The 13657-nt window shown below is 45.0% G+C and overlaps 1 protein-coding gene across 5 annotated transcripts in view; it reads left to right on the plus strand.

Annotated features, from left to right (window-relative positions):
- BCL11A (BCL11 transcription factor A) overlaps window positions 1-13657 on the plus strand; it is a 75411-nt gene that overhangs the window by 3383 nt on the left and 58371 nt on the right. For all 5 annotated transcript variants that reach the window (XM_040059386.2, XM_040059390.2, XM_040059387.2 and 2 more), the window contains exon 2: window positions 2683-3012. In XM_040059386.2, coding sequence (XP_039915320.1) covers window positions 2683-3012 — 330 coding nt within the window. The remainder of the gene's footprint in view (window positions 1-2682; window positions 3013-13657) is intronic.

The following is a 13657-nucleotide window of genomic DNA, read 5'->3' on the forward strand; positions in this document are numbered from 1 at the left end:
AAAGTAGCAGTAATAATAAAAAACGTGGAGTTTTTTGCTGTCTCTGCCTCCATCAGGAGCCAAATGTTTTGCAGCGAACATAGTGCCAGCCGTATTTCATACATTAGTATATAATTCCTGTTAATTAGCAATAATTTACGTTAAGAGCATAGAAAATGTTGAGGTTACAGGTTTTATATCTGTACATTTGATCATCTTGTTATTTTCAAGAACTTTGCCTCCTATAAAATTAATTAGGTGAAATGGGGAGGTGTAATCAGCAACCTCTGAATTACCACTTCATTTCCTGGTTTTGATTGTAAATCAGCCCAGTCCGTACAGACTTTTAGCAAAGTCTATTTTTGTTCAGTGCTACTTTTAACTGTCTGCTGTCGAAGCAGCGGGTTACCTTCCCCTGCTAAATAATAGTGACAGCGTCAGAAAGGAATCAGGCCGCGGGAAAACATTATAATTGAGTAATGATTATGCAGAGCTCCTCGCTAAGCCAGTTGTAAGGGGAGCACGGGTGGTTTTGTGTCTTTTTTGCTGCGGAGAAGTCTGTGAGCTCGAAGTTAGATTCGCAAAATACCTTTGTCTGCGGCGTGCAGCGAGCTACCGGTGGAATTAGTCCTGCAATAATTTACTCCCTCGGTCCGAACGCAAGGAACGGCTTGGGGAGAAAAATGCCATGCCCGGCAATCCCGCAGAAACACCCTGCTCCTCTGCCGGCTTCCTGAGGAGCGTGAGACGCACGTTGTGCCTCCTCTCCTGTCCGTCTGTAAGTTTAGAAGAAAGCCCCAGCGATTAAGACATTGTTTTTATTAATACGAGTGTAACCTTCATATTCCTGTGGTTGACCTTACGTTAAATTAGAAGTAGTACTAGAGGCAAGAAATGATGGACTGGATCCCCGTGTCCTAGTTGGAGCTGAGGTACGGCGAGGTAGTGTGCTCTTTCAATATTATTTTACGCGGCACAACTGGGAGCTACTCCAGATCTTCCTCCTCAATATTCAGCCTAGGTAGGGTTGAAATAAATTTAACCTGAGTTCACTGGATTTTTGCACTTTATCAAAATCAGTTCCAATATTGTGCAGTCAAATTAAAATCTATTTTTTGATTCTCTGTGGCTTTAAGTTCATTAAATGTGAAATTGGCAGCCAGCTAAAGAAGGTCAGGCTGATTAACTGTTTAGGACTTGTATTCTGTCTCACTTGTGTTACCTGGCAGTGTTTTGAGGTGGATTGTATTTGTAGTACCCTCTCCTGCTTGCTGCTGTTATGTGCGTGTTGTGTTGCACAGACAGAGGAGCACCAACACGCTGCTGGTATTTATTTTTTTTTTCCCCCTTGTGAAAGGCAGTGGTGATGGAGACTGCACAGGCATTGCCAAGGTATTTCTCTGCGAATCTAATGTAAAAAAAAAAAGCCAACAGAAAAAAGAGCCGAGTCTGCCTCGTTAAAGCATCCACTGACGATTCTGTGAGCAGAAATAGCCTCATAATGAAGATTTTTGGAGCTCATTCAGAAAATTTGTCAACTTTGACAACATTAGGGAAGGTATTTTGAGTTTAAAGAAGGCGCTTCTCACTGTTGCGAGGAAGTGTGGCAGTTGCTTGGCCATGCTGATTTTTAGATGCTGAAGGCCACCAGTGCTAACATGTTCAAGATAATTTAGGCATTCCCTTATTTCAGGATTAAAAAATGCAAAATGACTGATTGCCTTATTTCCTTAGAGTACTAAGAATTATCTCATCGAGCTGATATCTCTGAGTGGACTTGGTGGTGAATTTGCTGTTTATTTGCATCCTGAGGAGTAGCTCAAAAACAAGAGGTGCTTCCCCCTGCCCTGCAGGCATTTCTGCTGCACTTGCTTTTTATCATTTTGGTTTTCTGCCTTATTTATTTATTTATTTGCCTCATACCCTCCCCCTTCCCACCCCCCCCACCCCCCCCCCCCCCGTGTATAACTACTGCCTTTAGGTTTTTTCTAAATTGGAATCCACAAATGGGCCGATGGGTATGGTGACACAAATCCATGCGTTTTACGTCTGCACGTGCGTTCTGAGGGCTGGATGTGCCCTGGGTGTGTGTGCCCATGCAGGCTGGCTCTCCCCCTCTTCTCTTTTACACATGTGTACACGTTACCTGCACAGCCTGTACGGGGAGTGTGCAGTATCTGTGTGTATTGAAACACCTTCTGTCTACACTGTGTTTCTGAATTTTAGAAAGTGGGTCTGACTGATGGAAGATACACACCCATGTGTGTGAGAGTGTGTGCTGGCTTTTAGCCTTGAATTCACATACATAAATAATACATTCAACAATAAAACACCATATTCCCTTCTTGTCGTAGTACCACAAGAGTTTCACAGTGTATTCTTTCAGCCTGTCCATTTAATGTTATCACCGAATCGTTCAAGGAGTCAGAAATGTGCCCTCATGTAGGAACACGGGGATAGTTGTGGTGCTCTCCCTCTGAGTTCTGCACGCTACAGCTGCTCCTACAAAATCTCTTCCCTGTAACTGATGAATCTCTGTCTTCTGTGCCGTGCTGACGGCCGTGTTGCATGGGTTTGCTTGGGGGGGAGCAGGCGGACTCCAGAGCAGGGTGTAATATTCATGAAGAAGGGGCTCAGCGCGTTCCTCCCCCGGTGCCTTTCCTGAGAGCTCTAACCATTCTCCTTTTGTTTCTCAAACTGCAGCCGAACCTCTTGAAGCCATTCTCACTGATGACGAACCTGAACATGGCACATTGGGAGCTCCGGAAGGGGACCACGACCTCCTCACTTGTGGCCAGTGTCAGATGAACTTTCCGTTGGGGGACATTCTTATTTTTATTGAGCACAAACGGAAACAATGCAATGGCAGTCTCTGCCTAGAGAAGGCTGTGGATAAGCCACCTTCACCCTCACCAAGTGAGCTGAAAAAAGCGTCCAATCCCGTGGAGGTTGGCATCCAGGTTACGCCAGAGGATGACGATTGTTTATCAACGTCATCTAGAGGAATTTGCCCTAAACAGGAACATATAGCAGGTAAATTAAAGCAAGGAGAAATGTTTGTGAGTTTATTTCTGTTTCAGTTGCAACGTAGCATGTTGGCAGTCGTGCACTGCCGTGTCTGTGTGTTCTGCTCGCCGTGACGGCCGGGGTGTCTGTGCCCTCCCTGCCTCGGGTTAGCGGTGTTTCCTGGTGCCTGCTCAGCGGCAGGAGCAACAGGCACGTGCCGTGCCAGCCGGTGTTTCTGGCCGTATTGTTTGAGGCCGCTCTCGTGATTTGCCTGCATTGTAGTCACCGTCTCCCGGTGCCTCGCCTGCCGAAGCACCGTGGGAGGAGGGTTCTGAGGCTGCTGCGAGAGAAAGCGAGGAGCTTTTGAGTCTTTGGTAAAGTCAGGAGTGAAAGAGTTAACCGAGCATCCGCCAGCCTTGGTTCCATATTGGCTGTCAGCGTATGGACTGTAATTAAACACAGCCCCATGGCAAAGTGACACCACCGACCTTGACTTTAAGATGCCATTTTCGACTGGCCAGGCCAGAGTAGAGAGGGCAGTTGCTGAAGCGCACAGACATGCTTATTCGAAAAGTTTAAGGGCATGTTGGAAATTTCAAAAGGTTGGTTTGACAGGAAAGGCTGCTCTCTGCAGCCTGCCTCCTCAGCCAAATGATAAATGCTTCGCTGTGCTCTCTCTTGTCTCTGATGTGGTTTTGACAGATGTATCTTGATTTTGTTTGCGGTTTACACAACCACATGTCAGCCGTACAAATGTCCAAGGCAGAGTTCTATTTTGTGCAACAAACAATATGAAATGTAATTTAAAAAAAGAAAAAAGGGTAAATAATTCCATTTCATAGCATAATTTTTTTTTTTTAAATCAGAAAGCCATTGGCCGTGCAGATATTTTCACAAAGGAGGTTAAAAAAATAAAAGCGTACCATGCAAAAGAAAATCCCTGAGCCCTGGGAGTGTAACAAGGCATGGTCTGCTTTTAAAACCCTACTAGTAAACAAAAGTACTGCCCATTTGCAGCGAGCGTTTCAGATCACTTCAAACCGCGCCATACTGCCTGTTGAAAAAGGCGAGACTGCAGTGTATCAACCCCAACAAATGCCCTAACCAGTTTCAAACTCCCTTTCCGGTGGTATTTAGATGTGTCACTGCTGGTACCTCTCTTTGGGGAGCCTACAGGACCGCTCCGGGTTGTCGGAGGTGCAGTACATCATCACATGATGTGCCGGAGCTTGTCTTGGGCTTGCTTTGGCCACAAAGTTAAACCATAATAGGGCAGTAGGCGCTGGGAGGTTTAGTGGGATATTCCTGCAGCCTTTTCTGGCCTCCAAGCTGGCCTCCAAACTGTGCTGGAGAGCTGCAGTTTTGGAGGTTTTGTGGTGGCAGCAGATCCGTATCGGTGCATGGGTGTCTGCCTGCGCACGTGTCTGTGCAGAGCCGTGTGCGTGCACACGCAGACGTCATGTGAACAAGTATGTGCTGTTTCTGCAGAGTAATCGGTCTTTCCTTGAAACGCAAATATCTCTGCATTTAAGAGGGAGCACGGGCTCAGCTACTGCTAAGCTACATTTTGAATGAGACTTAACCCCCACCCCCCAGTATTTCCCCATGTTGCACTTCCCAAACACGGATGTTAAAGGTGAGGTTTCTTTCCCGGAGTGGTAGAGGGGCAGTGCCCATTTCCATGTGCTGCCTGCGATCTGACGGAAAGTGAGCAGAAGTGTAGGGCATGATTAATGAAGCAGGAGCCTGGCGGAAGGGATTTGTAGTCTTCCAGGCTCTGGAGCCATACTAAATCACCAAATATGGAGGAGCGGCAGTATGATGTAACGCTGTATTTACGTACGGCGCCGCTCCGCTCAAAAGACAAAACACAGTATCTGTCAAGCAAGAATTAAACATGCTGTCATCCCTGTGGTCCCAGATAGGTCCCTGGGCTGGAGGGATGGCCACGCCGAGAAGTTCTGCATGAGGGGAACCTCCTCTGCTGAGGGTTTTGCTCTGACACTCCTTTGGCACGGGAGTCTCTCTTTCGCGTGGCGCAGGTGACGCGAAGCGAGGAGGATTTGGGCTCGCGCGCCGTCATGGGGCCGTTAACTCTGAAAGGGCCGTGGTTTTCGCAGACCGTAAATGCTTCACCGAGCGGAGGCAGTAGCTGAGGACAGGGGCACAGTGGCAGGGCCTGATCTGCTTGCTTGTATGCGTAGGTGGGCTTGGTGCCGTGTAGGAGGGTCCACAGAGCAAGCTGTAAGTGTGTCCTGAGCAGAGATGGAGTTGTGTTTTTCAGGACTCTTTTGCCCCAAGGTTTCTGGCTGTGGTGCTCAGTCATGCCTATACGGATGGGAGGTCCAAGAACACAGGTTCTCTGCACCTCCCTGGCTGGGCTGTAGCTGGGCAGCACTGGGGTCCCTTGGTTCTTCCTGTTGGTTGGAAATGCAGCCTGGCTTTGGGGAAGGGAGAAGATGCACCATGAGTTGTGGGGTCTTGGGTTCCTCCTCTTTGTGTTTTCATCTCCCTTTTCAGTTGGATGAGTTCAGATCCCTCGTGTCACAAAGAAGTGTGGTGATACCAGTTGCTCATAGTCTGTAGTTTGAGGTGTCCGGCAGTAAAATTTCCAGTGAAGGTCTTGGGGCCTGAACTGTGAAGTTCAGGCTTCAGGAAGGCCCCTGCAAAGAACCTCAAACTGTTCCAATTCAACTATTTATATCTGATTTCTCTGCAAGAATGCAAGATTGGAGTGTGTAATTAAGGAAAAAAAAAAAAGATAGAGACTGCCTTTGGAAAAATACGCAGAAGTTGGGGAAGTGATACTTTCTACTAAGAGACCATAAAATACATATTTTGTAGCAATATAGAAATATTCCCAATTAGTTGTGAGGCCGGAAGAAGTGTTGCAGGTTAGCCCTGGATACAGAGGTGCTGTAGGTAAGCTTCGGGTGCTGTTTTTTCCCTGCCTGCAGTTCTGTAGTCACTAAGTTGGGGTGTTACAGTAAAAGAGAATCTTACGGAATGGTTAAAGATCTACGGACAAGGAAGGAGGCATCGACTCATTCAAATGCTGGGAGAAATGATGTCTGTTTTAACTGTCCTTAAGCTGCTCTTTATCTTGCCATTTTCCAGAGACACGGATGAGGACAGGAGCTTATATGTATGTATGCAACCTGTGCAGCAGCCGTGGGATCCATATAGGTGCATGTGTCCGTACCTGGCTCTTCCATGTGGGTGTCTGCTTGTGCACAGCTCTGCCTTGCTATAAAATTTTGAGTGATGCTGATCCAGCACTGGAGCTGAAATGCTATAAATTTAGCTGAAAATTAATAGGATATGTTGTGTGGGTCCGACGAGGCAGCTTTCATCAATATGTATGTCAAAGCCTCACCACCAGATACCGGCAGCCCGTGATTTGCAGTGAGGGCGACGGCAGGGCTTTAGTTATCCGCTCTCGTATTTTACAATAGGGGGAAATATTAACTGAAGTATCTGGAGATGAGTGAATGTAAAATCGCTGTTCACTTATTGAAAAGGCCGAGGAAATATTTATCGCCTGCCTGCGACAGGTTTTGGCGGTTTGTTTGTTGGATGTATAAATCCGAGGGAATTAATGAAAGGTTGGTGTTTGGGTGAAGAAGGATCTTAAATGTTACTTGGATGCAGTTGGGGGAACACTTAGGAGTGCTGCTGCGAATTCCCCTGTATAATGCCAAGTGTGGATCCGTGGATGCTCTATTTACTGTACGAAGGGGGGAGGAGGAGGGGAGGTCATTTTTACATCTCGAATCCTATATTCTCAAGCTGCTTGTGACATTCAAATAAAACACGTGGGAAAATAATGTAAGAAACCCCTCTGTCTGCTGCAGTTGGGGGAAGGTAAACGTCATTTGGTACTAAATTCCAGACTGAATATATTTGATTATTACAGTTCTCAGGAGGTAATGTCTTTAAGCAGAAATTTTCTTGGGCTGTTATTAGTAGTTGCCATTATAATTCTGTAGGTTGTGATTGTCAATTCCTTGTTTTGTTTTGTTCTGGAGACAAAAAAATGCTGCTGCCTGCGCTGAATAGTTAGCATTGCATCTGGACAATATGATGAAAGCTTAAAGATAGAGGAGGGGAAGAAGGAATATGGGGACATTTTGAAGTCACATTTTCTCTGCTATCCCCATACAAAGAAACAGAGAGAGCAGGCTGGGTAAAATATTGCAGGCGGGAAAAATAGCCAGGGTGCTACCCAAAGGCTCCTGCTCCCGAGATTTGGAGCGCTGCATACAAGCTGTATTTGTAAATAAGACAGAGAAAGGTTGTGAACCGGCAGCTTGGCTGTTTTGTCAAAGTACAATGTCAGAGAAACTCTTTCTAAGACAAATTGTAAATAGAAGTGTCACGATGATTGCATGATTGAGCTCTAGAAGTGTCTTGCAATTGTTGGCATTGTCAGAAGACTTTTGAAAGCTTAATTAAAGGCGGTGGCCTGTGCGGCTGTGAAATTTACTTCTTGGGGGGGGGCGGGAAATGTGAAAAATGTAGGGGATCAAAAAGTTACTGTAGTGCTGCTCGTGCAGGAATACAGAGAAGAGTCAATAGTTTCCCTGCTTTCCCTGTTGCCTTTTATAAATAACGTTTTTTGAAGAAGTGAGCACGTGACACCAATATCATCCTTTGTACGAGGTAAAGATTGTGTTAGTTTTCCTATTCCCTGCTGTTCCAGACAGTTAATGTAAAAATGGCTCTTTATTGGAAACACAAATACGAGTTCACGCAAAGCACAGATGCAGGGTAGAAAGTTTTCATCTGCCTCTGCCTTCCAGGGGAGCATCACAGGGTTTTGGTGCCCTGAATATTTCTGGTGGGTTTTTTGTTTTCTGCAAATCAGATCATCTGAAAGGATGAGAAACATACTTTGTGTTCTTATTACATGGGATGCTCAATTGTGGAGCTGTCCATGAGCAGAAGCATCACTGCATCCAAAATGCCGCTGGTTCAAGAGGCAGCCTGGCACACGTAAAGCTCCATATAGATCTTGAAAGGTGCATGTTGGCATCACGTGCCGAAAGCTTTGAAAATCATGCGCGTAATAAACGCAAGGCTCTGCGCGGAGAGTCCCAGCAACGAATGCTGGGCAACGGAAACTGAGGCAGGGAGTAAATTAAACACCTTCTAATTAGCCTGTTGGGAGAAGTGAAGTCTTCCCTAAACATGCCCATAATTTGGTAATGCCTTTTTTAAAGAGGAGGAGGCCTATTAGCATCACCCCATTTTGTATATGCAGCCTTCAGCCCACGAGCTCTTTCTTGTTTCATTCAAATAATAAAGACGATTAAAGAGGCTTGCGAGCCACCGTCAGGCAAGGGGAGCGGAGCCTCCAGTTGTTTGCCTGCACGCATCCTCATTACGGAAATTTTTTCGGACAAAATTCCCTTCAAGCCTCGGTCTGTTTTTATATCCACTAGTACCAGCTTTGTGCAATAAAAGGCGTTTAGCATCAAGCTGGACATGGCCTGGCACAGTGCCACTTGTGTTTTGTTGTGTTGTTTTTCGTGGTTTTTTTTTTTTTTTTTTTTTCTTTTTTTTTCTTTTTTCTTTTTTTTTTTTCTTTTTTTTTTCAGCTAATCGCTGAGGATCTTTTGTTACCTTTCTGCTTGCTGTGATTTTGTTCAGGTCATGATGCTGCCAGGGATGTCGCGAGTCCAAGGAAGTTGTTTTCTTCCAGTGGCAGGCTTTTGAACGCAGCTTCCATCCAGGAGCGCTCAGTTTTATGTGTCAGCTACTGGGGTACTGCACAAGTCCGTAAAACATGTCAAGTTCATGTATTTCAGTACATTAAGACTTACGTATATATGTTTTTTTTTAAATGTGTGTGCATATGTGTATATTTATATATATGTGTGTGTGTGTTCATACTAGTAGCTTGGCCCTAAAATTAACTGTTGGGTGGATTTTTGTTTTGTTTTTCCCGGGGCTAATGAACAAAATTTTCTCTCAGTGTGTACATAGACAGTAGCTCCAGCCTGACGCCTGGTGACGGTGGGCAAAGGTTTGGGCCCACGTAGGTAGACACCAGTCCATGGATTGCTGTGATTTATGGCATACCTTTAAGAATAACAGGCACGTTAATGGACCCACAAACCACCCAAGCAGTTGGGATGATCTGATAATGAATTTCCATGAAACACAGCTCACTCTGGAGGGCCCCCATCTTGGGCATGCTTTGCTCTGCCAGATGTGGATCAAACTCTTGCATCAACTGGACCAGTGGCTGTGGACCCCTATGGATGAGTGCTCACATTATTCAAACCTTCCTGTGTTAATGCCAAACGCATTTTAAAGCCTATAAACATCCTCCCCATCTCTCTAATCAGGTTTCGTATGCAACGCATCCCGCACGGGGTTCAGCCGGTTTGTTTTCCAACCTTTATTGGCCAGCTGCACTCGCTGTGCATCTTTAAAATATTTCAGTGAGGCTGTTTTTGCTCTTCTGTCACCAAGGCTGGTAACTTGGTGGCTCATTCTTCATTCGGAGGTGGCATTGCCTGGGGTTGGCAAGGGAAAGGTTTGCGGTGTGGGGTGTGGCGAGGTCAGACCCGATCCCAGCAGGGAATTTGTGTTCTTCATTTGCCTTTACAATCGGAGCACAGCTACTGTACCTTGGAGCAGCTCTCAGGTGTGAGCTCAGATGGGTGCATGTAAATGTCCTGTCAGATGCAACACAGGAATATTAATGTTTCCTCAGCACCACGCTATAATAAAGCTGTACACAGGCAGCTTAATATGCAGCTGGGCTGGGGAATTGTATAAAACTTCGATAGCCCAGTGTGAATGACAGCGGTGGAAAAAATACTCAATATGCCACAGTTTGCGTTCTTGTTTGCCTTTGATCTAAAGCAAAATGAAAATATCCTCTTCTTTCCCTCCTCATTCTGAATAGGTGTCCTTCCTCTGCAAAACTGAATAGTAAGTAATAAAAGAAGACAAAGTACGGGGCACGGTGCAGAATTATTTGAAGCACATTAACTTCAGCCCGCTGGGGGATGTAATTTTTTCAAGTATTAGCAAACATTTATTTTTTATACTTGGAACTGTTGGCATTGCTTTTCATTCCTTTTTTAGCATCTGGGTTTGGTTGCAACAAAGAAAACAGAGCCACCACAAACCGTGGCTGGAGCCCCGTTTGCCCCCTGGCTTGGGCACGGCCCAGGCTGTACATCCTCCTCGCAGAGGTTTCATTTGCATCCTCTTGTGTGTTCGAATCTTCAGCTCCATCCAAAGGTGTCTGTTTTTCAGTGCGGTTGTGTTCGAGGATTTTTAATAATGTGCTCATTTAACTGAATCAACAGCTGTCAGGAGCGGTTGTAGTAAATCCACAAAATGCACAAAGAAAAATACATACGTTCCCTGAAACAAAACACTTGAAACAAATTGGCTGCCAAAAAAAGCTGCTGAATTCTGGGTTTGCAGACAGTGCAGCAAAGTGTTTCTTCTCTCTGCTTTCCCCGGAGACCTCTCCCCGCTTGCCTGCTGCAATTCTACTGGAACTTTTTACCTGAACAGGTTGCTGTTAAAAAAAAAATCCCATCACTTCCCCATCTGGTGGGTACAGAGCTCAGCTACAGCTCAGGTTTTTGTGTTTCACACTAAATAGCTGAGACGCCAAGAGTGGGGCGAGAGCAAAACCCAAATAACTGCATTGCCGACAAGGCAGGGACGCTCAGTATCCCTGGGAAATAGCTGTCAGGAGAAGCAGTGCTTCCTCTCTGCCCTTCCAGGTAGGCGTTGTCAGGGTGCTTCAGAGGGTGCAGGATTCCCACTGGAGTGGGTGTGCTGGTGGAGGGAGATGTGGGGAGCTTTGGTCAGTGAGAACCAAGGACTCTGTGCTTTCAGCCTCCCCTGCTTTGCCTGAATGCTGAACAATTACACCTACAATTTGATCTTAGCTGCAGATAGAAAAACCTCTGCCTAAATAAACAATGGAATTACTGCTGAACAACAAAGGCTCAAAGAAGAGCCCTGCCTTTAGTGGTGTTATTATTGTTGTTGTGGATAATAATATTATTACTATTGTTATTATTACTGCTATTACTACAGCTATTACCTTTTTAAAATTACGCATCACAGTTCCTTGTTCCTTTAGGAAATAAGGAGTTTAATTTTGCATTAATTTCTTGCTAAATTGATTTATCAGGTAGGGAAATATAAAATGCAAAAATAAAAATGTGTTGTGTTGTATCCCCCCTCCCCAATATTCGCAACAATTAATTTGTCACCCAGCATTACTTTGCTTCAGCGTCACAGCTGGGGTTTTTTCAGACATTGAAAGAATCGTCTGGGTTTTGTTGCATTTTAACTACTGAGTTTATTCTTGTGGAGTGAGAGAATAGATCAGCAAAACTGTCATTCTTCAGCCAGGGCATCACTAGTGCGCGGAGCATTTACTGTTTGAGGGTGGCATGGGGCTTTCCCCCGTGTTTCTCTATTATGAGTGCTGATTTTTGTGTTTAGGGAAGAGTTGTGCAATGAGAAACAGTAGTCTGGAAGCCTTGTTCTCTTTGAGGAACTAGAACACAGTGGGATGCATTTGGAAAAAGAGATAGAGGCTGTATTATTTTGTAATAAACTATAAACTGTCCTATGTTAAATTTGTGTTATGTTAGAAAAAATCAATAAGGAAAAATTAAATTCTGATAAAGATACTCTTGGATCTTAGAAAATAACTGCTGTCCTTTTAACTAAAACATTTGAGGAGCTTCAAAGAGTATGTATTTCTTCTGATCTTAGAGCTGTGTGACTGGTAGCAGGGAAAAAAAAATCTTATTCTACATACAAGTGGATTGCTTAACAAGTCAGCACAGACACATACTTGTTTGTACCATAGAGATAAAAATTCCTGTATAAAAATAATTCAGTTGCTGACAGCAGGCATTGTGCTGGGGCTGCCTCTTTTGTGTTGGCCGGGGGTCAGGGACCACGGCTCCCACTTTCTGCCGGGGGGAGGCTGTCACGATCGCTTGCTGGAGCTGGGAAATAAGTTAATTGCTTTCTTTTAGGGAATGCTCAGAGCCAAGTAGTGTGGTTTTTACGTTTCTGGAAACAGAGAAAGAAGTGGGGGGAAAAAAAAAATCTCCTGATATGGGGGACATGACTTGAAGGCGGTTTGAGAGATGTTGTGTTCAACAGCTCGGCGGCCCAGCAGTAGTTTCTAAACTTTTGTCTTGAATCTAATTCTGATTTATGCTGTCACATCCCATACTTCCCTGGACTCTTCTTGTGTGAAATAATGTTGGCATTGTGGGGAATTGCTTAAAACGGGGGACTGGCAGCCAACCCAGGTGTTTACTGTTGCGGTTGTTGCACGGCACCGGGTCCTATTGTGCCCAATAAATGTTAAAAAAGCGGGGCATTAGCACAGCTCCAGGCATCATCTGTTTTGCTCTGCAGGGGTACAGGTAGGATGAGCCGTGAGGTTGGAGAAGGCCGGTGAAGTGGGAATAGGAATTATTTCAACATTTCATCCATCCTTCAAAGTCAGGGTGCCGGGGAGGCAGACAGCGCTTCCCTCCCCAAACCTCCTCCTGGGATCGGTGGCAGAAGTGTCTCCCCTGCTCTGCACCCTTTGGGATGGCTGGATCAGGCCCCGGTGGGGCCAGCCGAGAGCAGAGCCAAGTTTGGGAGCGGCCGGCGGCGGTGAGCAGTGCCCCCGCAAACTCCGCTGGCTCGGCGGCTGCAGCTCCGCTCCCCGGGAGCACAGCGACTTTCTCAGTGCCACGCTCCGGTGCCGAGATCTTTTCATCCCTCCCTTTTAAATGCAGCGAGTCCCTAAAATTAATGCCGCTGCACTTTGATGAAAATAATGTTTTTATAATACATTTGCTGTTTACATGGAAGATGTGACTTGAGGGGAAAAAGGCTTTTTTGGAGGGTGGTGGAAATCTTGTTAATCTGCTCTCGGAGAGCGGCGCACAATACTGCCTATGAGCAAGTCTGTGCTGCTTTTGATAAATTACCATGTTTAGAGATAGGTTTGGCTCTTAAGGGCTTAGTTTTCTGAACAAAGTCCATAACAATGTTTTCTGCCTCTGTTTGTCTCCAGCCCCTTTGGCTTGACTCGGAGCCCTGTGTTTAGTTGAAGCTCCGTCTGGAAGATATAACAATTTTGCATTAAAAAAATAAGGAAATCACAGGAAGAAAAACCCTTTTGCTTTTTGGATGAATCTTACTGATAATTTGCTAAAGCTCATTTGAATTTTAAGCACTTCTTTAATCTTCAAAGGCTAAATTGCTTTATGAATATGCATGGTGTGGGCAGACTTTAGTTCATTACCTAGTTGTAAATTCTAATGACCATTAGGTCCTTGCAGTAATTGCGAATTGTTTTGCATTTTTGATTGGCCTATTAACATGTGCATTCGGCACACATCAGGCCAGCCTGTCAGGCTGCTGAAGGAGAAAAAAAAGGTGAAAATTGTTTTATAGCACCAAGATTCTTAGATTTTCAATCTTGGAAAATTGATGATGTAAAAAAATTAAAGCGGTGTTTTTTCTTCTCAAGATTGAAAGTTCACCAAGAGATTTGACATATTTAATTTACATGATGACTTTGCACTCCTTCATTAATGCAATTTGCATATGAAGCTGTTGTTAATCACTTTTGATCATGTTTTGTGTATTAGCTGCCTCAGTGGCT

Source organism: Hirundo rustica, chromosome 3 (assembly GCF_015227805.2).
Source record: "Hirundo rustica isolate bHirRus1 chromosome 3, bHirRus1.pri.v3, whole genome shotgun sequence".
Classification (NCBI taxonomy): domain Eukaryota; kingdom Metazoa; phylum Chordata; class Aves; order Passeriformes; family Hirundinidae; genus Hirundo; species Hirundo rustica.